Source organism: Heterodontus francisci, chromosome 28, assembly GCF_036365525.1.
Source record: "Heterodontus francisci isolate sHetFra1 chromosome 28, sHetFra1.hap1, whole genome shotgun sequence".
NCBI classification, from domain to species: domain Eukaryota; kingdom Metazoa; phylum Chordata; class Chondrichthyes; order Heterodontiformes; family Heterodontidae; genus Heterodontus; species Heterodontus francisci.
In genome coordinates, this window is record NC_090398.1 from 13,922,605 (window position 1) to 13,948,413 (window position 25,809).

General features: G+C 50.2%; 1 protein-coding gene across 1 annotated transcript in view; it reads left to right on the forward strand.

Moving 5' to 3' along the window:
- The window catches only part of LOC137385101 (ciliary neurotrophic factor-like), an 84,741-nt gene extending 76,381 nt beyond the window's left edge, over nucleotides 1-8,360 (forward strand). Inside the window, exon 2 of the mRNA XM_068059866.1 lies at nucleotides 3,147-8,360. Within this exon, the coding sequence (XP_067915967.1) occupies nucleotides 3,147-3,626 (480 nt within the window). The 3' untranslated portion in view covers nucleotides 3,627-8,360. The remainder of the gene's footprint in view (nucleotides 1-3,146) is intronic.
- The last annotated feature ends 17,449 nt before the right edge of the window (nucleotides 8,361-25,809 follow it).

Below are 25,809 nucleotides of genomic sequence, written 5' to 3' on the forward strand. Positions count from 1 at the left end.
GCAACTTGAGGGACTAAAATCAGACAAGTCCCCAGGACCAGATGGACTACATCCTAGGGTTTTAAAAAAGATAGCTGCAGAGATAGTGGATGCACTGGTTATGCCTTTCCAGAATTCCTTAGATTCAGGAATGGTCCCATCAGATTGGAAGTTGGCAAATGTTATGCTGCTTTTCAAGAAAGGAGGTAGAGAGAAAACAGGGAACTACAGGCCAGTTAGCCTATCAGTCATTGGGAAGATGCTGGAAACTATTATTAAAAAAGCCTTAACATTGCACTTGGAAAAGCAGAGTATGATTAGAACAAGTCAGCATGGTTTTACTAAAGGGAGATCCTGTTTGACAAATTAATTAGAGTTTTATGAGGATGTAATAAGTAGGGTAGATAAAGGACCAGTAGATGTAGTATACCTGGATTTTCAAAAGGCATTCGATAAGGTGTCACATAAAAGATTAATAGGCAAGATAAGGGCTCATGGTGTTGGGGGTAATATATGAGCATGGATAGAGGATTGGTTAACGGACAGGAAGCAGAGAGTGGGCATAAATGGGGCATTTTCAAGCTGGCAGGCAGTGAATAGTGGGTTGCCGCAAGGATCAGTGCTGGGGCGTCAGCTATTTAAACTCTGTATTAATGACATGGATGAAGAGACAGAGAGTAATGTATCTAGGTTTGCTGATGATACAAAGCTCGGTGGAAAGGTAAGCTGCGGGGAGGACGTAGAGAGGCTGCAAAGAGAAATAGACAGGTTAAGTGAGTGGGCAACAAGATACCAATTGGAGTATAATGTAGGGAAGTGTGAAGTTGTTCACTTTGGTTGTAAAAGTAGAAAAGCAGAATATTTGTTAAAAGGTGTGAAACTGGTAAGTGTTGATGTTCAGGGAGACTTGAGGGTACATGTACAAGACATGCAGGTGCAGCAGGCTATTGGGATGGTAAATGGCATGTTGGCCTTTATTGCAAGGGGATTGGAATACAGGAATAAAGAAGTCTTACTAAACTTGTACAGGGCTTTGGTGAGACCGCACCTGGAATACTGTGTGCCGTTTTGGTTTCCACATTTAAGAAAGAATATACTTGCACTGGATGCAGTGCAGCAAAGATTTACTAAATTGGTCCCTGAGATAAGGGGTTTGTCCTATGATGAAAGGCTGAGTAAATGGGCCTATATTCTCTGGAGTTTAGAAATGTAGAAACATAGAAAATTGGAGCAGGAGTAGGCCATTCGGGCCCTTCGGGCCTGCTCCGCCATTCAAAAATGATCATGGCTTATCGTCTAATTCAGTACCCTATTCCCGCTTTCTCCCTCATATCCCTTGATCCCTTTGGCATTAAGAAATATATCTATCTTCCTTCTTGATTATATTTAATGACTTGGCCTCCACTGCCTTCTACAGTAGAGAATTCCGCAGGTTCATCACTCTCTGAGTGAAGACATTTCTCATCTCTGTTCTAAATAGCACACCCCGTATCCTGAGACTGTGACCCCTGGTTCTGGACTCCCCCGACATCGGGTGCATTCTCCCTGCATCTAGCCTGTCTAGTCCTGCTAGAATTTTATAGATTTCTATGAGATCCTTCTCATTCTTGTAAACTGTAGTGAATATAGGCCTAGCCGACCCAATCTCTCCTCATACATCAATCCTGTCATCCCAGGAATCAGCCTAGTAAATCTTCTTTGCACTCCCTCCAAGGCAAGAACAGCCTTCCTCAGGTAAGGAGAGCAAAACTGCACACAATACTCCAGATGTGGTCTCACCAAGGCCCTGTATAACTGCAGTAAGACATCCTTGCTCCTGTACTCAAATCCTCTTGCAATGAAGGCCAACATACCATTCGCCTTCCTAATTGCTTGCTGCACCTGAATGCTTGCTTTCAGCGACTGGTGTACAAGGACACCCAGGTCTTGTTGCACCTCCCCCTTTCCCACTCTATCACCATTCAGATAATCTGCCTTTCTCCCTGCCAAGGGAGACTTGGTGGTACATGTACAAGGAATGCACAAAGAATGCCTTATTCAGATAATCTTTGCAATTAAAGTGGATAACCTCGCATTTATCCACATTATACTGCATCTACCATGCATTTGCCCACTCACCCAACTGTTCTAAATCACATTGGAGCCTCTTTGCATCCTCCTCACAGCTCACTCCCACCCCCCCCCCCCCCCCACCTCCCCCCAAAACTTTGTGTCATCTGCAAGAAGAATCAGAGGTGATCTAATTGAGACATACAAGATTCTGAAAGAAATGGATAGGGTAGAAGCTAAGAGATTGTTCCCACTGATCAGGGAATCTAGAACACGGGGACACAGTCTCAGGACAAGGGGCTGATCATTCAGGACTGAGATGAGGAGAAGTTACTTCACTCAAAGGGTTGTGAATCTTTGGAATTCTCTACCCCAGAGGGTTGTGGATGCTCCATCATTGAATACATTTAAGGCTGCGACAGATAGATTTCTGGTCTCTCAGGGAATCAACGGATATGGGGAGTGGGCAGGAAAGTGGAGTTGAAGCCCAAGATCAGCCATGATCGTATTGAATGGCGGAGCAGTCTCAATGGGCCATATGGTCTACCCCTGCCCCTATTTCTTGTGTTCTTGTGTAAAACCCTCCCTATCTCTGTAACTTCCTCCAATCCCGACAACCCGAAAGGAGTTGATAGGGTCGATGGAGAGAAACTATTTCCTCTGGTGGAGGGGAGTCCAGAACAAGGGGGCAGAACCGTAAAATTAGAGCCAGGCCGTTCATGGGTGATGTCAGGAAGCACTTCTTCACGCAAAGGGGAGTGGAAATCTGGAACGTTCTCTTTCAAGACTGAAATTAATAGGTTTTTATTGGGTTAGGTATTAAGGATTATCAATTAAGAAAGATAGATAAAATTAAGATATATATCAGTATCAGCCACGATCTCTCAGAACGCAGAGTAGTCTAAAAGGACTGAATAGCCTTACACCTGTTTCTGTGTACCAGGCTCGAGTGGGCTGAATGGCCTCCTCCTGTTCCTGTGAAACAACCTCGAGGGGCTGAATGGCCTCCTCCTGTTCTTGTGTAACAGCCTCAAGGGGGCTGAATGACCTCCACCTGTTCCTGGGCGTGGGTTGTTTTATTTTGTTGCCTATGCTGATTGCCTGGTGTTGTTTTCTAGGATCAGTGCCAGGGCCTGACGGATAAGATGACCAGCGGCCTGGCGCTGTCGGAGACGGATGGGATCCCCCTGGCCGGGACAAGCCGCTGGGCCGAGCTCTCCGACCACGAGCGGCTGAGCGAGAACTTCCGCGCCTACAAGATCTTCAGCAGCTACCTGCGGGTGGCCCTCAAGAACGTGCCCGACTGCTCCCGGTACCCGCGGCTGCCTGAATCCATGATGGACCTGTGCACCAAGACCGAGAGCTTCCTGGTGCTGATCAGCCAGCTGATGATGGCCATGGGCCTCCCGGTGCCCTCAGTGCGGGTGCCCCAGGTGGACGCCCCCAAGGACTGGGATAAGAAGATCTGGGGCCATAAGGTCTTGCGGGAGCTGGGCAACTGGTCACTCAGGTCCGTGCGGGATTTTAACAAGCTGAAGAGCAACCTGTCGTCCAGCCGGGCTCGGAGGCGGCAACTGCGAGGAGCCCAGCTGAGGTAAGAGGAGCAGACGGGAAACAGTGACCAGCGGCTGGCTGACCTCTGACCCGTGGAGGAGCAAGGCCCAGGAGATACAGCCATTTGCCGGACGTGCCTGGACCTTCGCAACACCGTCTGCCTGCTAATCAGTCTCTGTCTCTCTTTTTCTCTCGCCTCTGGATCAGAAAGTCATGGGTTTGAGCTCCACCCCGCCACCAACCCGCCAGCCCCCAACAACCTCCAGACTCTCCAGAGCACAGAACCCAGGCCGACACTTCGACACCCCCACCCGAGCGCCAGGACTGAGGGAATGCTGTACCGTCGGAGTTACCGTCTTTCGGGATGAGACGTTAAACCGAGATTCCCGCCTGCCCTCTCAGGTGGACATCAAAGATCCCACAGCCGCTATTGGAAGAACAGTGGGGCTTGTGGGCGGAGTGTGGGGGTGGCAGTGGGTAGTGGAATTTTCTCCAGTGTCCTGGGCCCCAATGATTGTCCCTCAACCAACATCACCTGAGGATTAAAAAAAAACAGTGATCAGGTGCTTTACCACATTGGCTGTTTGTGGGAGCTTTCTCTGTGCAAATTGGGTTCCCCTGCGTCACAACAGTGGCTTACCCTTCAAAAAAAGCCCATTGGCTGTGAAGCTCTTTGGGGTGCCCTGAGCCTGGGGAAAATGCACTATAGAAATAGGAGCCCTTCGTATCTGTAGCGTGGGCTGCTTCACCTGAAAACGAAACCATCAGGAACAGAACAAGTAATCTTTCCCAGTCTCTGCTACCAGTCAAGAAAACCCATGTCCCGGTTGGCGCCCAGAAGTGCTTCCTCTGAGACAAATTGGGGTCGGCCACAGTTACGCCCATCTGCCCCTAGATGTCGATAGCGTGCCGCAGCAGTGAAATTTCGAGTAGCGTCCGGCAACGGGCCTCATCTAGTGGTGGAATGGCAGAACTGCGCCATCCCCCCTTGCTCCAAGCACGAGGTCCTCCCCCCGATCAGATCCCTCGCCCCCGTATGTTCGCCCGATGAGGTTTCAGTGTTGTGGCAGACAGGCCCGATAACAGCCCTTCCTGGAGGTTTCCTCACATTCCTTTCTCCTTCAAGTGTGTATCCAGCTTCCCCCTTAAATCCAACCGCACTACTCACCTCAACCACTCCCTGTGGTAGCGAGTTCCGCATTCTCACCACTCTCCGGGAAAAGTGGTTTCTCCTGAATTCCCCATTGGATTTATTGGTGACTGTCTTATATTTATGGCGCCCTCGTTGGGGACTCCCACACAAGTGGGAAACATTTGTTCAAACCCCTTAAAATTTAGAGAGAAGAATTTAAAATTAGAGCCAGGCCATTCAGGGGTGATGTCAGGAAGCACGTCTTCACACAGAGGGGAGTGGAAATCTGGAACTCTTCCCCCCCACCAAAAAAGTTGTCGAGGCTGGGGGTCAGTTGGAAATTTCAGACCTGGGATTGAAAGACTTTTGTTCGGCAAGGATATTAAGGGATACGGGACCAAAGCGGATAGATCGACTTAAGATACAGAACATAACTGGCAGAAAAGGCTCGAGGGGCTGAATGACCTCCTCCTGTTCCTGTGTAACAGGCTCGAGGGGGCTGAATGACCTCCTCCTGTTCCTGTGTAACAGGCTCGAGGGGGCTGAATGGCCTCCTCCTGTTCCTGTGTAACAGGCTCGAGGGGGCTGAATGACCTCCTCCTGTTGCTTTGTAACAGGCTCGAGGGGGCTGAATGACCTCTTCCTGTTGCTTTGTAACAGGCTCGAGGGGGCTGAATGACCTCTTCCTGTTGCTTTGTAACAGGCTCGAGGGGGCTGAATGGCCTCCTCCTGTTCCTGTGTAACTGGCTCGAGGGGGCTGAATGGCCTCCTCCTCTTCCAGTGTAACAGGCTCGAGGGGGCGGAATGACCTCCTCCTGTTCCAGTGTAACAGGCTCGAGGGGGCTGAATGGCCTCCTGCTGTTGCTTTGTAACAGGCTCGAGGGGGCTGAATGGCCTCCTCCTGTTCCTGTGTAACAGGCTCGAGGCCCGCCCTGCTGTTTCTCCCATTGCTAAGTTTTATTGCTATGATGCTGCTAAGTCTCGGAGTTAAACAAGGAAGACAGTGCTACAAGAGGAGGTGACTTTCAGAAGGGGCACTCAGTACATCACTAGGGATGGAGACATGCAACTAATAACAAACAAACAAACGAGACAATATTTGCCAAAGCACAGTCAAATCGACACCTTACTCTACACTCAACAAGATTGGTGAAACTGCATTTTTGGGACAGTGTAGAGAGAGCTTTACTCTGTATCTAACCCCGTGCTGTACCTGTCCTGGGAGTGTTTGATGGGGAAAGTGTAGAGGGAGCTTTACTCTGTATCTAACCCTGTGCTGTACCGGTCCTGGTGGTGTTTGATGGGGACAGTGTAGAGGAAAATCTACTCTATATCAAATCCCATTTTTTTTTAACTCAGTATCTAACCCCATGCTGTACCTCTCCTGGGAGTGTTTGATGGGGACAGTGAAGATGGAGCTTACTCTGTATCTAATCTCGTTTTTTTCACTCCGTATCTAACCCTGTGCTGTGCCTGTCCTGGCAATGCTCAATGTTGCTACTGGGTATAAAGTGGGGACACACCGACAGGGTAATGTCGAGGGATAACATACTGAGTGGGTGTCCCAGTAAATATGATCACAGACGTAGGCACTCCTGATTCCCTCCAGTATGACAGACAGGCAGAAAGAGTGATTGAGAGAGAAACTCACTCACTGGAGCCATTCCAGAATCTCTCCTGTGTATTCAATATCAACTATAAAAAGAGCAGGGGGGGAGATGAGGATAAATTATTTAACGCAGTCAGTTGATCTGGAATGCGCTGCCTGAAAGGACGGTGGAAGCAGATTCAATAGGAACTTTCAAAAGGGGAATTGGAGAAATACTTGAAGAGGGAAAATTTGCAGCGCTGGAGGGAAAGATCTGGGTTAATGCGATAGCTTTTTCCAAGAGCCAGCATCGGAATGATGGGCCGAAGGGCCTCCTTCTGTGCTGTATCTGACTATCATTCTGTGTTAGAGACAGAGCGAGAGAAACACACACAGACGCACAGATAACGCATTCTAGATTCACTCTGGTATCATCAGTTTGACTGAAAGAGAGAGGCAGAGACAGTGACACAGAGAGAGAGATAAAGTGAGAGACAGATGACGGACACCGAACAAGAGGCAGAGAGACAGCAGGGAGAAGAGAGTGTCTGTTTCTGTGTGTGTGTGTGCCAGCGAGTGTATGTTTCTGTGCTTGTGCATCTGTGTCTGTGCGTCTGTGTTTGTATGTCTGTGTGTGAGTGAGCGTGTGTCTGCATCTGTATGCTTGTGTCCCTGTGTCTGTGTATGAGTGAGTGTGTGTGTGTGCTGAGTCTGTATATGGGAGTAAGTGAGTGTGTGTGTGTTTGTGCATTTGAGTGTGTGTGTGTGTGTCTGTGTGTGTGATTGTGTCTGTGAGTGTGTGTGTGTAATGTGTGAGTGTGTGTGTGTGACTGTGAGAGAAAGTCGGAGTGATGGCCTGAGAAATGAACACAATGTGAGGCGCTGTGCAATGAGTGCAAAAGAAATGTGGGGTGATGATTGAGGAATGATTTGCTTGTACACAGTGAGTTGTTGTGATCTGGAATGCGCTGCCTGAAAGGAGGGTGGAAGCAGATTCAATAGGAACTTTCAAAAGGGGAATTGGAGAAATATTTGAAGGGGGAAGAACATTTACAGGGCTATGGGATAGAATCTTTCAAGAGCCGACTCAGGCACGATGGGCCCGAATGGTCTGCTACTGTGCTGTTTCATTTTATGAATGGAACTGAGGTGATCACACAGAAGGACTGAACCCATAAATATTCAAACTCTGCTGGGACACAGTTCAATTCTCCTTCTGTTCTATTTATAGTGTACTGGTTAATGTGTTCACACAACTTTTCTGTGTGTGCTACTTCGAGCAAGAGTGAACCTGAGCTCTTTATCTCATTCACATTCTGGTAGGAATGCCATTGTAATCCTGGATCCGTTGCAGACATTACCAGGACAGGTACAGCATGGGGTTATGTATATAAAGGGGGCCTAAGGAATAAAGGCCCCCTCGACATAAAAGATATAAAAGGGGCCTGGGGTATAAAGGCAAAAAAAAAAATGGGGTTCGACAGAGAAAAGCTCCCTCGACACTGTCCCCATCAAACACTCCCAGGCCAGGTACAGCACGTGGTTAGATACAGAGAAAAAAAAAAACAGGGTTAGATACAGAGTAAAGCTCCCTCTACACAATGCATCTCAACTCTTAACTCACAACACACTTACTGCACCAGTTGCCCTGCCCCCACCCCTCCCCACAGCCACAAAGCCCACCCCCGCTCGAGAGAGGAGGCCTTTCTCCCCTCTGTCTGTGGCTGCTTTTGACCCTCGGTCACTGAGGGCCAGAGGTCAGAGACTGACCCACTGCCCCATCCCCTCTTCTGAAAGATTATTACGTTTTCCCAGCCTCCTCCAAGATCCCGTTGACTGTCCTCGGTTGCTATCTGTTTGTTGAAGATGAGATATTTATAGGTTGAATGCAGATTGATGTTAGGACCGAGTTTTGTTGGAGCCCATGTGAGTGAATGTTACTGTTTATTATTATTATTATTGCTGAAGTGGAATTTCTTAATATATTCTAATAATTAATACACCATCTGATATTTGTAAAGGGATCAGCTTTCTAACTGAATATATTATATATTATTAAATAAAGTATTATTAAATGTGAACAATTGGGTGTGTGTTCATCTTTTACTGTGCTAAACATATATTGTTATATCACTCCATTATTTTCACGTGAGGGGTTGTGTCAGATATTGTCATATATCCTTTATTCTAATACAAATGTGAGGACCAGGAAATACTGATACATTTGGTTAATGCTCTTTATCAAATCAGTGTGGCACCACATCTGCCACCTTCAACATTCACTCCCTCCAGCACTGACGCACAGTGGCAGCAGTGTGCACCATCTACAAGATGCACAAGAACGCAAGAAATAGGAGCGGGAGTAGACCATTCGGCCCATTGAGCCTACTCCGCCATTCAATGCGATCATGGCTGATCTTGGGCTTCAATTCCACTTTCACGCCCGCTCCCCATATCCCTTGATGCCCTGCAGAACCGAAAATCTGTCTATCCCAGCATTAAATGTATTCAATGATGGAACATCCACAACCCACTGGGGTAGAGAATTCCGAAGATTCACAACCCTTTGAGTTGTAGTAATTTCTCCTCATCTCAGTCCTGAATGATTGGCCCCTTATCCTGAGACTGTGTCCCCGTGTTCTACATTCCCTGACCGGTGGGAACAATCTCTCAGCTTCTAGAGTAGGTTAAAGGTTCGGCACAACATCGTGGGCCGAAGGGCCTGTACTGTGCTGTACTGTTCGATGTTCTATGTTCTATGTCAAGCCCTTTCAGGACCTTGTATGTCTCAATTATATCACCTCTCTTTCTTCTAAACTCCAGAGAATATAGGCCCAATTTACTCAGCCTCTCATCATAGGACAACCCCCTCATCCCAGCGACCAATCTACTAATTCTTCGCTGCACTGCCTCCAGTGCAAGTATATCCTTTCTTAAATGTGGAAACCAAAACTGCACACAGTATTCCAAGTGCAGTCTCACCAAAGCCCTGTACAAGTTTAGTAAGACTTCTTTATTCCTGTACTCCAATCCCCTCACAATAAAGGCCAACATGCCAGTTACCTTCCTAATAGCCTGCTGCACCTGCATGTTAACTTTGTGCATTCCTTGTACGAGTATCCCCAAGTCTCCCTGAACATCAACTCTAACCAGTTTCACACCTTTTAAAAAATATTCTGCTTTTCAATTTTTACGACCAAAGTGAACAACTTCACACTTCCCTACATTATATTCCAATTGGTATCTTGTTGCCCACTCACTTAACCTGTCTATATCTCTTTGCAGCCTCTCTACATCCTCCCCTCAGCTTACCTTTCCACTGAGCTTTGCATCATCTTAGATCATCAACTTAGATACATTACTCTCTGTCTCTTCATCCACGTCATTAATATAGATTGTAAATAGCTGACAGCCCAGCACTGATCCTTGCGGCAACCCACTGTTCACTGCCTGCCAACTTGAAAATGCTCCATTTATGCTCACTCTCTGCTTCCTGCCTGTTAGTCAATCCTCTTCACGCTAACGTTACCCCCAACACCATGAGCCCTTATCTTGCCTATTAATCTTTTATGTGGCACCTTATCGAATGCCTTTTGAAAATCCAGGTTTACAACATCTACACTGCACTGCAGCAACACGTCAAGGCTCCTGAGACAGCACCTTCCAAACCTGTGACCTCTACCACCTAGAAGGGCAAGGGTAGCAGATGCATGGGAACACCACCAAGTTCCCCTCCAAGTCACACACCATCCTGACTTGGAACTACATCGCCGTTCCTTCACTGTCCCAGGGTCAAGATCCTCGAACTCCCTTCCTAACAGCACTGTGGGTGTACCAACACCACATGGACTGCAGCAGTTCAAGAAGGCAGCTCGCCACCACCACCTCAAGGGCAATTAGGGATGGGCAATAAATCCTGTCCTAGCCAGTGATGCCCACACACCATGAATGAAGAAAAAATGATCAATTCCCTTTTGAAAGCCTTGATTGAACCTGCCTCCACCACACCCTCAAGCAGTGCATTCCAGATCCAAACCACTCACTGCATAAACGAGTTCTTCCACGTGTCTCCATTCCTTCTTTTGCCAATCAACTAATATCAGTGTCCTCTGGTTCTCGGGTCTGGTAACCAGGGCCCTTAAAGGATAGTGTTTCAAATCGGAAGTGGAAAGTGCTTCCCAAAAATTAAAATCGCCAGTCCCTTTTAAGGTCCAATCCACCATAAATAAATGTGGCGGAAGGACAGGGCCTTGGTCTTGTTTCCCCTTAAATCCAACCCAATTAATAACCGCTGTTATATCAGTGGTATTAGGAGCTCCAGGAATCTCCCTGAGGCCTTCTGAAGGAGGACATTTGTTGTTCTGTTATCCGTTCAGGGGATGTGGGCATCACTGGCAATGTTGGCATTTACTGACCATCTCGACTGTTGCCCCAGGATGGTGGGTGATGGGTGTCCTTTCTGAACCTCAGTCAGCGGCTTTGATACAACTGACTTGCTCACAAAGACTGTCTCAGAGTCAAGCAAGGTTACGGTGGGACTAGATTCACATACCGGGCCGGACAAGGCTGTTCCCCTGGTGGCAGTGGTCCCTACAGCCCAATCCCAGCAATACCAGCAGAGACAATCCATCTCTCCAATCCCAGCTCCTACAGCAGAGACTGACCTGCTCTCCGATCCCAAATACTCCAGCAGAAACAGTCCTACTCTCCAATCCCAGCTCTTCCAGCAGAGAAAGACCTTCACTCCAATCCCAGCTCCTTCAGCAGACACAGTTCTACTCTCCAATCCCAGCTCCTCCAACACAGACGGTCCTCCCCTCCAATCCCAGCTCGTCCAGCAGAGACAGTCCTACTCTCCAATCCCAGCTCCTCCAACACAGACAGTTCTCCTCTCCAATCCCAGCTGCTCCAGCAAAAACAGTCCTACTCTCCAATCCCAGCTCCTCCAGCAGAGACAGACCTTCTCTCCAATCCCAGCTGCTCCAGCAGAAACAGTCCTTCTCTCCAATCCCAGCTCCCTCAACACAGACAGTCCTATTCTCCGATCCCAGCTGCCCCAGCAGAGATGGTCCTGCTCTCCAGTACTCTCCCTCCCTTCACAGGTCTTAACTGAGGGCTCTTGCTGACCTGTTTCCTTCTCCCACCCATCCCGCTGTCTCAGGATGCCATGTTGGCCAGCCCACCTTAACTATGGTGACGAGACGTGGCTTCGGTTGGACCTGACTGTTTCTGGCACTGGCTCCGAACATGTCACTTGCTCCTGGGTCTGAAAATGGGGTCTAAACCATTTACTACACCACTGGCTCCATCCCTAAATTCTACGGCACCTGCCTCAGCAACAAACAAAAAACTCAGCATTCATGAGGCGCTGTGGGCCATCAGCAGCATCAGAATTGTATGCAACCACAATCTGTAACCTTATGGTTTGGCATATCCCCCACTCTACCATTACCATCAAACCAGGAGACCAACCCTGGTTCAATGAAGAGTGCAGGAGGGCATGCCAGGAACAGCACCAGGCGTAACTCAAAATGAGGTGTCCACCTGGTGAAGCTACAACACAGGACTATCTGTGTGCCAAACTGTGGAAGCAGCATGCGATAGAAAGATCTAAGCGATCCCATAACCAACAGTTCAGATCTAAGCTCTGCAGTCCTGCCACATCCAGTCATGAATGTTGGGGGACAATTAAACAACTGACAGCAGGAGGAGGCTCCACAAATATCCCCATCCTCAATGATGGGGGAGCCCAGCATATCAGTGCGAAAGATAAGGCATTTGCAACAATCTTCAGCCTGAAGTGGTGAGTTGATGATCCCTCTCAGCCTCCTCCTGCAGTCCCCAGCATCACACATGCCAAACTTCAGCCAATTCAATTCACTCAGTGTGATATCAAGCAATGACTGAAGGCACTGGATACTGCAAAGGCTATGGGCCCTGACAATATTCCGGCAGTAGTACTGAAGACCTGTGCTCCAGAACTTGCTGCACCCCTAGCCAAGCTGTTCCACTACAGCTACAACACTGGCATCTACCCTGCAATGTGGAAAATTGCCCAAGTATGTCCTGTACCCAAAAAGCAGGACAAGTCCAACCCGCCCCATCAGTCTACTGTCAATCATCAGTAAAGCGTTGGAAGGTGTCATTGACAGTGCTATCAAGCAGCACTTGCTGAGCAATAACCTGCTCAGTGACGCCCTGTTTGGGTTCTGCCAGGGCCACTCAGCTCCTGACCTCATGACAGCCTTGGTTCAAACATGGACAAAAGAGCTGAAGTCAAGAGGTGAGGTGAGAGTGACTGCCCGTGACATCAAGGCAGCATTTGACCGAGTATGGCATCAAGGAGCCCCAGCCAAACTGAGGTCGATGGGAATCGGGGAAAACCCTCCGCTGGCTGGAGTCGTACCTAGCACAAAGGAAGATGGTTGTGGTTGTTGGAGGTCAATCATCTGAGCTCCAGGACATCACTGCAGGAGTTCCTCAGGGTAGTGTCCTAGGCCCAACCATCTTCAGCTGCTTCATCAATGACCTTCCTTCAATCATAAGGTCAGAAGTGGGGATGTTCACTGATCATTGTACAATGTTCAGCACCATTCACAACTCCTCAGATACTGAAGCAGTCCGTGTAGAAATGCAGCAAGACCTGGACAATATCCAGGCTTGGGCTGTAAGTGGCAAGTAACATTCTCGCCACACAAGTACCAGGCAATGACCATCTCCAACAAGAGAGAATCTAACCATCTCCCCTTGGCATTCAATGGCATTACCATTGCTGAATCCCCCACTATCAACATCCTGGGGGTTACCATTGACCAGAAACTGAACTGGAGTAGCCATATAAATACCGTGGCTACAAGAGCAAGTCAGAGGCTAGAATCCTGCGGCGAGTAACTCACCTCCTGACTCCTCAAAGCCTGTCCACCATCGACAAGGCACAAGTCAGGAGTGTGATGGAATACTCTCCACTTGCCTGGATGGGTGCAGCTCCAACAACACTCAAGAAGCTCGACACCATCCAGGACAAAGCAGCCCGCTTGATTGGCACCCCATCCACAAACATTCACTCCCTCCACCACCGACACACAGTGGCAGCAGTGTGTACCATCGAAAAGATGCACTGCAGCAACTCACCAAGGCTCCTTAGACAGCACCTTCCAAACCCGCGACCTCTACCAACTAGAAGGACAAGGGCAGAAAATACATGGGAACACCACCACCTGCAAGTTCCCATCCAAGTCACACACCATCCTGACTTGGAACTATATCGCTGTTCCTTCACTGTCGCTGGATGAAAATCCTGGAACTCCCTTCCTAACAGCACTGTGGGTGTACCTACCCCGCATGGACTGCAGCGTTTCAAGAAGGCAGCTCACCACCACCTTCTCAAGGGCAAATAGGGATGAGCAATCAATGCTGGGCTAGCCAGTGACGCCCACTTCCCATGAATCAATGACAAAAAGTACAAAACTCCTGCCTGCCCTCAGCTGAATTGTCTTCCCAGATGGGGTGGAACAGGGCATGGGTCACTCGACTTCCAGAGACTGCAACGCCACCCAGTTGCTCAGAGGGGCCTGTTGCTGCAGTGCCCCAGGTTCGTGCCTGCTTATGTGTCTCTTTTTAATTAAAATATGTTTGTTTTTTCAGTCTGCGGGCGACTGGGCACCTGGGTTGAGCAGAAACAAACAAACAAACAAACAAACAGCCTGCTGTTGACAGCCAGACACAGCCTCAAGCTTCCAGGAAAAATAAAAACAGCCGGCCGCTCTCCGGGGAATGCGTTCTGGACTGGCTGCCAGTCGGCGATGGCTGAAAAAACCAGCCTCCTGCCCACTGTGAGCGAGTGATGCCTCCGTGCTGTTCAGAGAGACGAGAGGGAGGGAGGAAGACGAGGGGGAGTGGGGAAAGGGGCAGGCAGGGATAGGAGACGGGAAAATGAGAGCTGGAAGGATTAATGGATCAACCCATTTCACCCCGAGATGAGATTCCGAGCCCCATAACTGCTCCGTTACCAATAACAATACTACGTCCATCTCTGTAACGTCGCCCGTCTCTGCTCCTCTGCTGCTCAAACTCTCATCCCCACCTTTGTTACCTCCCGGCATGACTATTCCAACACACTCCTGGCTAGGCATGCATAAACATCAACTCAGCTGGCACCCTGCTGTCCCTGTGTCCCAACTCGCTCCTAGCCCGGTTCCCCGATCACTCTCTGTGCTCACTATCCTGCACTGGCTCGTGATCCAGCAACTTCTCAATTTTAAAATTCTTACGCTTGTTTTCAAAACCTTCCATGGCCTCACCCCTCCCGATCTCTGTAAACTCCTCCAGACCCCACACCCCTCCCGATCTCTGTAAACTCCTCCAGACCCCACACCCCTCCCGATCTCTGTAAACTCCTCCAGACCCCACACCCCTCCCGATCTCTGTAAACCCCACCAGACCCCACACCCCTCCAGATCTCTGTCAACCCCTCCAGACCCTACACCCCTCCCGATCTCTGTAAACTCCTCCAGACCCCACACCCCTCCCTATCTCTGTAAACTCCTCCAGACCCCACACCCCTCCCTATCTCTGTAAACTCCTCCAGACCCCACACCCCTCCCGATCTCTGTAAACTCCTCCAGACCCCACACCCCTCCCTATCTCTGTAAACTCCTCCAGACCCCACACCCCTCCCGATCTCTGTAAACTCCTCCAGACCCCACACCCCTCCCTATCTCTGTAAACTCCTCCAGACCCCACACCCCTCCCGATCTCTGTAAACTCCTCCAGACCCCACACCCCTCCCGATCTCTGTAAACTCCTCCAGACCCCACACCCCTCCCGATATCTGTAAACTCCTCCAGACCCTACAACCCTCCCTATCTCTGTAACCTCCTCCAGACCCTACAACCCTCACTATCTCTGTCACCTCCTCCAGCCCCTACAACCCTCCCTATCTCTGTAACCTCCTCCAGACCCTACAACCCTCCCTATCTCTGTCACCTCCTCCAGCCCCTACAACCCTCCCTATCTCTGTAACCTCCTCCAGACCCTACAACCCTCACTATCTCTGTCACCTCCTCCAGCCCCTACAACCCTCCCTATCTCTGTAACCTCCTCCAGACCCTACAACCCTCACTATCTCTGTCACCTCCTCCAGCCCCTACAACCCTTTGAGATCTGTGCACTCGTCTTGTTCTGGCCTCTTGAGCAGCCCCTGATTTTAATCGCTCCACCATTGGCGGCCCTGCCTTCAGCTGCCTGGGCCCTGAGCTCTGGAATTCCCTCCGTAAACCTCTCCATCTCTCCTCATCGTTTTGCTCCTTTAAGAGACTCCTTAACACCTACCTCTTTGACCAAGCTTTTAGTCACCTGACCTAATATCGCGTCACGTGGCTCAATGTCAGATTTTCTTTTATCATGCTAATGGTAATTTTAAAAAATTTCTTTCATGGGATGTGGGTGTCGCTGGTCAGGCCAGCATTTATTGCCCATCCCTAATTGCCCTTGAGAAGGTGTTGGTGAGCTGTCTTCTTGAACCGCTGTAGTCCGTGTGGGGTAGGTACACCCACAGTGAAGTTACGACAGGAGTTCCAGGATCTTGACCCAGCGACAGTGAAGGAACGGTGATATAGTTCCAACTCAGAATGGTGTGTGACTTGGAGGGGAACTTGCAGGTGGTGATGTTCCCATGCATTTGCTGCCCTTGTCCTTCTAGGAGGTAGAGGTCATGGGTTTGGAAGGTGCTGTCCAAGGAGCCTTGGTGCATTGCTGCAGTGCAACTTGTCGATGGTACACACTGTTGCCACTGTGCGTCGGTGGTGGAGGAAGTGAATGTTGAAGGTTGTGGATGGGTTGCCAATCATGTAGGCTGCTCTGTCTTGGATAGTGTTGAGCCTCTTGAGTGTTGTTGGAGCTGCACCCATCCAGGCAAGTGGAGAGTATTCTATCCCTCTCCTGACTTGTGCCTTGTAGATGGTGGACAGGCTTTGGGGAGTCAGGAGGTGAGTTACACGATGCAGAATTCCTGGCCTCTGACCTGCTCGTGTAGCCATGGTATTTATATGGCTACTGCAGTTCAGTGTCTGGTCAATGGTAGCCCCTTGGATGTTGATAGTGGGGGATTCAGTGATGGTAATACCATTGAATGTCAAGGGGAGATGGTTAGATTCTCTCTTGTTGGAGATGGTCATTGCCTGGTACTTGTGTGGCGCGAATGTTACTTGCCACTTATCAATCCTTCCCAGATACTGTCCAGGTCTTGCTGCATTTCTACACGGAATGCTTTAGTTTCTGATTCACCATTCAATAAGATCATGGCTAATCTGATTGTAATCTCGACTCCACATTCCCGCCTACCCCCGATAACCTTCCACCCCCTTGCTAATCAAGAATCTATCTACCTCTGCCTTAACAATATTCAAAGACTCTGCTTCCACTGCCTTTTGAGGAAGAGAGTTCCAAAGACTCACCACCCAATGAGAGAAAAGATGTCTCCTCATCTCTGTCTTAAATAGGTGACCCCTCATTTTTAAACAGTGACCCCTAGTTCTAGATTCTCCCACAAGGGGAAACATCCTTTTCACATCCACCCTGTCAAGTCCCCTCAGAATCTTATATGTTTCTATCAAGTCGCCTCTTACTCTTCTAAACTTCAGCAGATACAAGCCAAGCCTGTCTAATCTTTCCTCGTAAGACAGCCCACCCATTCCAGGTATTAGTCTAGTAAACCTTCTCTGTACTGCCTCTAATGCATTTACATCCTTCCTTAAATAAGGAGAGCAGTACTGTACACAGTACTCCAGATGTGCTCTCATCAATGCCCTTTAAAGCTGAAGCATAACCTCCCTACTTTTATATTCAATTCCCCTCGCAATAAACAATAACATTCTATTAGCTTTTCTAATTGTGTGCTGGATCTGCATACTAACCTTTTGTGATTCATGCACTAGGACACCCAGATCCCTCTGCATCTCAGAGCTCTGCAATCTCTCACCATTTAGATAATATACCTCTTTTTTATTCTTCCTGCCAAAGTGGACAATTTCACACTTTTCCCCTTTATACTCCATTTGCCAGGTCCTTGCCCATTCACTTAACCGACCTATATTCCTTTGTAGCCTCCTTATGTCCTCTTCACAACTTGCTTTCCTACCTATCTTTGTGTCATCAACAAATTTAGTAACCATACCTTCGGTCCCTTCATCCAAGTCATTTATATAAATTGTAAAAAGTTGAGGCCCCAGCACAGATCCCTGTGACACACCACTCGCTACATCTTGCCACCCAGAAAATGACCCATTTATGCCTTCTCTCTGTTTCCTGTTGGCTAACCAATCTTCTATCCATGCCAATATGTTACCCCCGACACTATAAGCTTTTATTTTCTGCAATAACCTTATCAAATGCCTTCTGGAAATCTAAGTACAGTACATCCACTGGTTCCCCTTTATCCACAGCACATGTAACTCCCTCAAAGAACTCCAATAAATCGGTGAAACATGATTTCCCTTTCACAAAACCATGTTGACTCTGCCTGATAACCTTGAATTTTTCTAAGTGCCCTACTATAACTCCTTTAATAATAGCTTCGAACAAATATCCCTATGACAGATGTTAAGCTAACTGGGCTGTTAGTTTCCTGCTTTCTGTCTCCCTCCCTTTTTGAATAAAGGAGTTACATTTGGTAGTTTCCAATCTCATGGAACCTTCCCCACACCTTGGAAATTTTGGAATATTAAAACCAATGCATCAACTATTTCACCAGCCGTTTCTTTTAAGACCCTAGGATTGAGTGCATACACCGACTGGTGTGTGTGATCAGGCTAACTTAGCACTACAGGCCAGGACTGGAGCCTGGGCCTTTCCTGTTTTGCGTTTATGGGGCTCAGTATCATACCAGTTGTGATCAGATTAACTCGGTACTAGGCCACAATGAACCCTGGCCTTTCCTGCTCTGTGTGCGTGGGGCTCAGCACCACACCAAGTGTGATCAGTGTATCTCAGCACTAGGCCGGGATTGGAGCCTGGGCCTTTCCTGCTCTGTGTGAGTGGGGGAGTGGGGGTGTGGGTGGCGGAGCTCAGTACCACACCAGGTGTGATCAGGGTAACGCAGCACTAGGCCAGGATTGGAGCCTGGGTCTTTCTTGTTCTATGTGTATGGGGCTCAGTACCAACTAGGTGTGACCAGGGTAGTAACTCAGCACTAGGCCAGGATTGGAGCCTGGGCCTTTCCTGCTCTGTGTGTGTGGGGGAGTGGGGGTGTGGGTGGCGGAGCTCAGTACCACACCAGGTGTGATCAGGGTAACGCAGCACTAGGCCAGGATTGGAGCCTGGGTCTTTCTTGTTCTATGTGTATGGGGCTCAGTACCAACTAGGTGTGACCAGGGTAGTAACTCAGCACTAGGCCAGGATTGGAGCCTGGGCCTTTCCTGCTCTGTGTATGTGGGGCTCAGTACCACTCCAGGTGTGATCCGGGTAACTCAGCACTAGGCCGGGATTACAGCCTGAGATTTCCGTGAGCTACATATGTGGAGCTTGTTGTCTTACAGCTGAGACCTCGACACATTCAGTGTTTATCCTATCTGCTCCCATTTACTGGATGTGTGGAGAGGCACCAGGATTTAGCAGAGGCTAGAAACCAGACGGATTGCGAGAGACTGCTTTCACACTTGTTATTTACTCACCACCTCCACCACCTTCAGGAAATGTTATGATTTTCTTTTCCCTCTTAAATTTATTTCCACTGCTGGACTGAGCATTACGTTGTGTTTGAGCTACAGGCTGTGTCTCGTTCCTTCAGAAGGTCTGATGCTAATCAGAGCTGGCAAATTAAATGCTTTTCTGTTTTTCCACCCAGTGTCGGAATCGAGCACTTGCCAGGGCAGGTGCAGCACGGGGGATAGATACAGAGTAAAGCTCCCTCTTGCACTGTCCCATCAAACACTCCCAGCACAGGTACAGCACGGGGGATAGATACAGAGTAAAGCTCCCTCTTGCACTGTCCCATCAAACACTCCCAGGACAGGTACAGCACGGGGGATAGATACAGAGTAAAGCTCCCTCTTGCACTGTCCCATCAAACACTCCCAGGACAGGTACAGCACGGGGGATAGATACAGAGTAAAGCTCCCTCTTGCACTGTCCCATCAAACACTCCCAGGACAGGTACAGCACGGGGGATAGATACAGAGTAAAGCTCCCTCTTGCACTGTCCCATCAAACACTCCCAGGACAGGTACAGCACGGGGGATAGATACAGAGTAAAGCTCCCTCTTGCACTGTCCCATTTTTTTTTTTACCCCCGTTTTTTTTTTTCTTTTTTTTTCACAAGGTGACCTTTATACCCCAGGCCCCTTTTATATTTTTCACATCGAGGGGGCCTTTATCCCTCAGGCCCCCTTTATGTACGTATTTACAGTTTTAAAATAACTTTATTAAAACCAGATAAATAAACAAAAAACTCAAATTAAAATGCCATTCTCGGCGTCGATGATGCACTCCAGTCCTTGCGGTGCCCACCGGTCGCGGAAGGCCTCAAGCGTACCAGCGGACACCGCATGCTCCTTCTCCAGGGACACCCGGGCGCGAACGTAACTGCGGAAGAGGGGCAGGCAATCGGGGAGGACGGAACCCCCGACGGCCCGCAACCTGGACCTGTGAATTGCCACCTTGGCCAGGCCCAGGAGCAGACCGACGAGGAGATCCTCCTCCCGGCCCAAGCCCCTCCGCACCGGGTGCCCAAAGATCAGGAGCGTGGGACCGAAGTGCAGCCAGAATTTGAGGAGCAGCCCCTTCAGATACTCAAAGAGGGGCTGCAACCTCGCACACTCCGTGTAAACGTGGAACACGGACTCGTCCAGGCCGCAGAAAGTACAGGAGGCCTGGGAGTCCGTGAACCTACTTAAAAGTCTATTGCACGGGACTGCTCTGTGCAGCACCCTCCATCCCAAGTCCCCGATGTAAAGGGGGAAGACTCCCGCGTAGAGAGACCTCCATCGGGGTTTCCCCTCGCCGCCAGATGGCAACGCGGACCGCCAGGGCGTGTCCGGCCGGCTGACGAGGGCGAGGAAGTGGAGAGTGTGCAGGAGCAGCCCGTACAGGAAACCCCTCCGCGCCGATTGGAATGGCACGGAGGGCATTTCCGAGAGGCGGCTCGGGTTGTGCGGGACCGGCTCCCGAGGAGGGTTTCGGGGCCTGGGTCCGATGAGCAGTTCCGGCCGAGCGGGGGTCAGCTCGGCCGCGATCGCTCCGCACTCCCGAGCCCCCTCGCCACCCGCAGTGAGGGGCGTCCCGGGGGTTTCGGCTACTCCTCTGCCCGCTGGACCGTCCCCAGAGTCGGCCGCCCGGACAGCCGAGGCGCTCTCCTCCGCCGGCGGGGGAGCGCCCTGACTGGAGGCGACCTGCACTGTCCCATTAAACACTCCCAGGACAGGTACAGCACGGGGGATAGATACAGAGTAAAGCTCCCTCTTGCACTGTCCCATCAAACACTCCCAGGACAGGTACAGCACGGGGTTAAATACATTATCAGGGTGATGTATAGTGAGCTCTACACTGTAGCTAACCTGTTTTTTCCCCCTCTTTTTTGTTTCTAACACTGTGCTGTACCTTTCTTGGGAGTGTTTGATGGGGACAGGGTAGGGGGAGCTTTACTCTGTATCTAACCTGTGCTGTACCTGCTTTGAGAGCTGGATGCTGACACTGGGTATAAAGTATATAACTAGCAGGTTTAACAATGCAATTTGCAGGTATCCTTCTCTGGCTATTTCTCTCTGTCTGTCATCCTCTGTGTTCACCTTTCCCTCTACATCCAGCATTCCCATTTGCGGCCAATCATCCTTCTCTCAACCTGTTCTGCACTGTTCTCTCCTCTCAGTGTCTCTATTCAAGTGATGTCTCTCACCAGTCCAGTCTCGCTCTCCCTTTCTGCCTCTCTCTCGCTGCATGAGATGTGTGCTTGTGGGTTTGGCAAAGGAAAGACTCTTTGCGGATTGGCCTTCAGGTCTCGGGGCCTGCTTCCAGCTGCCTGCATTCCTCTGCTTTCACTTTTCTTAATTCATCTCGGTCAAGCTGGAGAATTCTTTCCAGGGCCCTCACAGATCCCAGGCCTGTCCCAACCCCTTGGAATGCGATTCCTATTCTCCACTGGAAAGAATGATGGTTTCATTCTGTCACACCTCCTTTTTGCATTCCTCCCACCTCCACCGCACCCATCCAATGCCCCCTCGCCCCGCTGCTGACCCCCCCCCCCCTCCTCACCGCCACCCCTGCACCCTCACCAACCTCCCACTGCCACCAGATACTCGACAACAGGCAGGACCACTTTAACACAACAGAGAGCAGTAGACAGACCAAAGACAGGGCTGATTAGAAAATCCCACCCACAAAGGAGGGCTCAAAACCTGCAATAAACATGTGTACAGCTCCTTTAATGAGCAGTTTCACAGGGGCGATTATCCCACAAAATTTCACACTGAGCCACGTGAGGAGATATTAGGTCAAGTGACCAAAGGCTTGGTCAGAGAGGGAGATTTTCAGGGGGCTTTTTAAAGGAGGAGGAGAGAGAGAGAGAGAGAGAGAGAGATGTGGAGAGGTTTCGCGAGGGAAGTCCAGAGCTTAGGGCCCATGGGGCTGAAGGCAAGGCCACTAATAGTGGAGGGATTAAAATCAAGGCGGCAGAAGTGGTTGGAATTGGAGGAGAGAAGAGATGTCGGAGGGTTGTAGCGGCTGGAGGAGGTTACAGAGATAGGGAGGGTTGTCGGGGCTGGAGCAGGTTACAGTGATTGGGAGGGTTGTAGGGGCTGGTGGAGGTTACAGAGATAGGGAGGGTTGTATGGACTGGCAGAGGTTACAGGGATAGGGAGGGTTGTATGGACTGGCAGAGGTTACAGGGATAGGGAGGGTTGTCGGGGCTGGAGCAGGTTACAGTGATTGGGAGGGTTGTAGGGGCTGGAGGATGTTACAGAGATAGGGAGGATTGTATGGGCTGGAGGAGTTACAGAGATAGGGAGGGTTGTAGGGGCTGGAGGAGTTACAGGGATAGGGAGGGTTGTAGCGGCTGGAGGAGGTTACAGAGAGAGGGAGGGTTGTAGTGGCTGGAGGAGGTTACAGAGATTGCGAGGGTTATAGGGGCTGGAGGAGGTGACAGTGATGGGAGGGTTGCAGGGGCTGGAGGAGGTTACAGAGATAGGGAGGGTTGTAGCGGCTGGAGGAGGTTACAGAGATAGGGAGGGTTGTAGCGGCTGGAGGAGGTTACAGAGATAGGGAGGGTTGTAGCGGCTGGAGGAGGTTACAGAGATAGGGAGGGTTGTAGCGGCTGGAGGAGGTTACAGAGATAGGGAGGGTTGTAGGGGCTGGAGGAGGTTACAGAGATAGGGAGGGTTGTAGCGGCTGGAGGAGGTTACAGAGATAGGGAGGGTTGTAGCGGCTGGAGGAGGTTACAGAGATAGGGAGGGTTGTAGGGGCTGGAAGAGGTTACAGAGATAGGGAGGGTTGTAGCGGCTGGAGGAGGTTACAGAGATAGGGAGGGTTGTAGCGGCTGGAGGAGGTTACAGAGATAGGGAGGGTTGTAGCGGCTGGAGGAGGTTACAGAGATAGGGAGGGTTGTAGGGGCTGGAGGAGGTTACAGAGATAGGGAGGGTTGTAGCGGCTGGAGGAGGTTACAGAGATAGGGAGGGTTGTAGCGGCTGGAGGAGGTTACAGAGATAGGGAGGGCTGTAGGGGCTGGAGGAGGTTACAGAGATAGGGAGGGTTGTCGGGGCTGGAGGAGGTTACAGAGATAGGGAGGGTTGTAGGGGCTGGAGGAGGTTACTGAGATAGGGAGGGTTGTAGGGGCTGGAGGAGGTTACAGAGATAGGGAGGGTTGTAGGGGCTGGAGGAGGTTACAGAGATAGGGAGCGTTGTAGGGGATGGAGGAGGTTACAGAGATAGGGAGGGTTGTAGGGGCTGGAGGAGGTTACAGAGATAGGGAGGGTTGTAGGGGCTGGAGGAGGTTACAGAGATAGGGAGGGTTGTAGGGGCTGGAGGAGGTTACAGAGATAGGGAGGGTTGTAGGGGCTGGAGGAGGTTACAGAGATAGGGAGGGTTGTAGCGGCTGGAGGAGGTTACAGAGATAGGGAGGGTTGTAGGGGCTGGAGGAGGTTACAGAGATAGGGAGGGTTGTAGGGGCTGGAGGAGGTTACAGAGATAGGGAGGGTTGTAGGGGCTGGAGGGGGTTACAGAGATAGGGAGGGTTGTAGGGGCTGGAGGAGGTTACAGAGATAGGGAGGGTTGTAGGGGCTGGAGGAGGTTACAGAGATAGGGAGGGTTGCAGCGGCTGGAGGAGGTTACAGAGATAGGGAGGGTTGTAGGGGCTGGAGGAGGTTACAGAGATAGGGAGGGTTGTAGGGGCTGGAGGAGGTTACAGAGATAGGGAGGATGTGGATGGATTTGGGAACAGGGATGAACCTTTTAAAATGGACGCACCGCCAGACTGGGTGCCAGGGTGGGTGAGCGGACACAGGGAGTGATGTGTGAATGGTGTCTTGGCGTGAGTTAGATTACGGGGCCGCAGACCTTTGGATCACCTGACATTTACAGAGGGTAGAATGTGGGAGAGCAGCCAAGAGGGCGGTGAAATAGTCAAGGCTGGAGGTAAAAGAGGCACCGAGGGGCTGGGTTCGAGCAGCCAATAACGACGGACAGGAATCATTTTTTGATCCATCCAGCCTGTTGCCACCCGACTGTGCTGCATTGTAAAATGATTGCAGTATATAGACTCCCCAAGCTCCCCGAACGTCACGTGATCTCCTGGAAGAGGTGCAAAAGGAGATTTAAAACCCCACTCTTTTTGGACAGGCGGGAGAGAATTTGGAGATCAGCCCCTCGCCCACACCGGTCACAGCCCGCTTCAATGATCGAGGCTTGTCCAGGAGCTCATTCCGCCTCCGGCCCTGATGAAAAGATGTACGAGCTGATGTGTCCCCCTCTCACAAACAGGTCCAGCTCTTGCAAAGAAAATGACTCACGTAGAACAGTTTTTAAGCATGTCCAAAAATACTTCACAGCCAGTGGTGGTAATTTTCAAGTGTTGCAGTAATGTCAGAGATGCGGCAGCCAATCTGCACACAGCAAGATCCCACGAGCAGCACTGTGATAATGGCCAAATCCGCTGTTTTAGACATGTTGATTGTGGCATCAATACAGGCCGGGACTCTCTTTTTCAAAATAGCATCATGAGATCTCTGACTTCCGCCTGAGAGGGAGACAGAGCCTCAGTTCAATGTCTCGTCCTGAAAGACACCACCTCCGACAGGGCAGCACTCCCTCAGTACTGACCCTCCGACAGGGCAGCACTCCGTCAGTACTGACCCTCCGACAGTGCAGCACTCCCTCAGTACTGACCCTCCGACAGTGCAGCACTCCCTCAGTACTGACACTCCAACAGTGCAGCCCTCCCTCAGTACTGACCCGCCAACAGTGCAGCACCCCCCCAGTACTGACCCTCCAACAGTGCAGCACTCCCTCAGTACTGATCCTCCAACAGTGCAGCCCTCCCTCAGTACTGACCCTCCGACAGTGCAGCACTCCCTCAGTACTGACCCTCCGACAGTGCAGCACTCCCTCAGTACTGACCCTCCGACAGTGCAGCCCTCCCTCAGTACTGACCCTCCGACAGTGCAGCACCCCCCCAGTACTGACCCTCCGACAGTGCAACATTCCCTCAGTACTGCATGGAGGCTGTCAGCCTAGCTTGTTGTGCTCAGGTCTCTGGGCCTATGACTTTCATGATTCAGAGGTATGAGTTTTACCTACTGATGCACATGCGGCCAGACACTTCACGGCAGCCTTTTGCAGAGGTTCACAATTCCCAGTAAGAAAACCGTTTCATCCCAGGTGTGAACGTGTGTGTTTGTGTGTGAGTGTGAAGGTATGAGGGAGTGTGTGTGAGGATGTGTGTGTCTGTGAGTATGTGAGTGTGAATGTGTGAGTGTGAAGGTCTGAGGGAGAGCGTGTGTGCATGAGTGTGAGTGTGTGTTTGAGCGTGAAGGTCTGAGGTACTGTGTGTGAGGATGTGAGTGTGTTAGTATGAGTGTGAATGTGTCTGTGTGTGTGAGTGTGAATATGTGAGTGTGAAGGTGTGAGGGAGTGTGTGTGAGGATGTGCGTGAGTGTGAGTGTGTGTGAGCGTGAAGGTATGCGGTACTGTGTGTGAGGATGTGTGTGAGGATGTGAGTGTGTTAGTGTGAGTGTGAATGTGCGAGTGTTAAGGTATGAGGGACTGTGTGTGTGAGGATGTGCGTGTGTGTGTGTGTGTGTGAATGTGTGTGTGAGTGTGAATGTGTGAGTGTGAAGGTATGAGGGAGTGTGTGTGCATGAAGGTATGAGGGAGTTTGTGTGGGGATGTGTTGTGAGGGTGTGTGTGAGTGTGAAAGTGTGAGTGTGAAGTTATGAGGAAGTGTGTTGTGAGGTTAGATTCTCTCTTGTTGGAGATGGTCATTGCCTGGCACTTGTGTGGTGCGAATGTTACTTGCCACTTGCCAGCC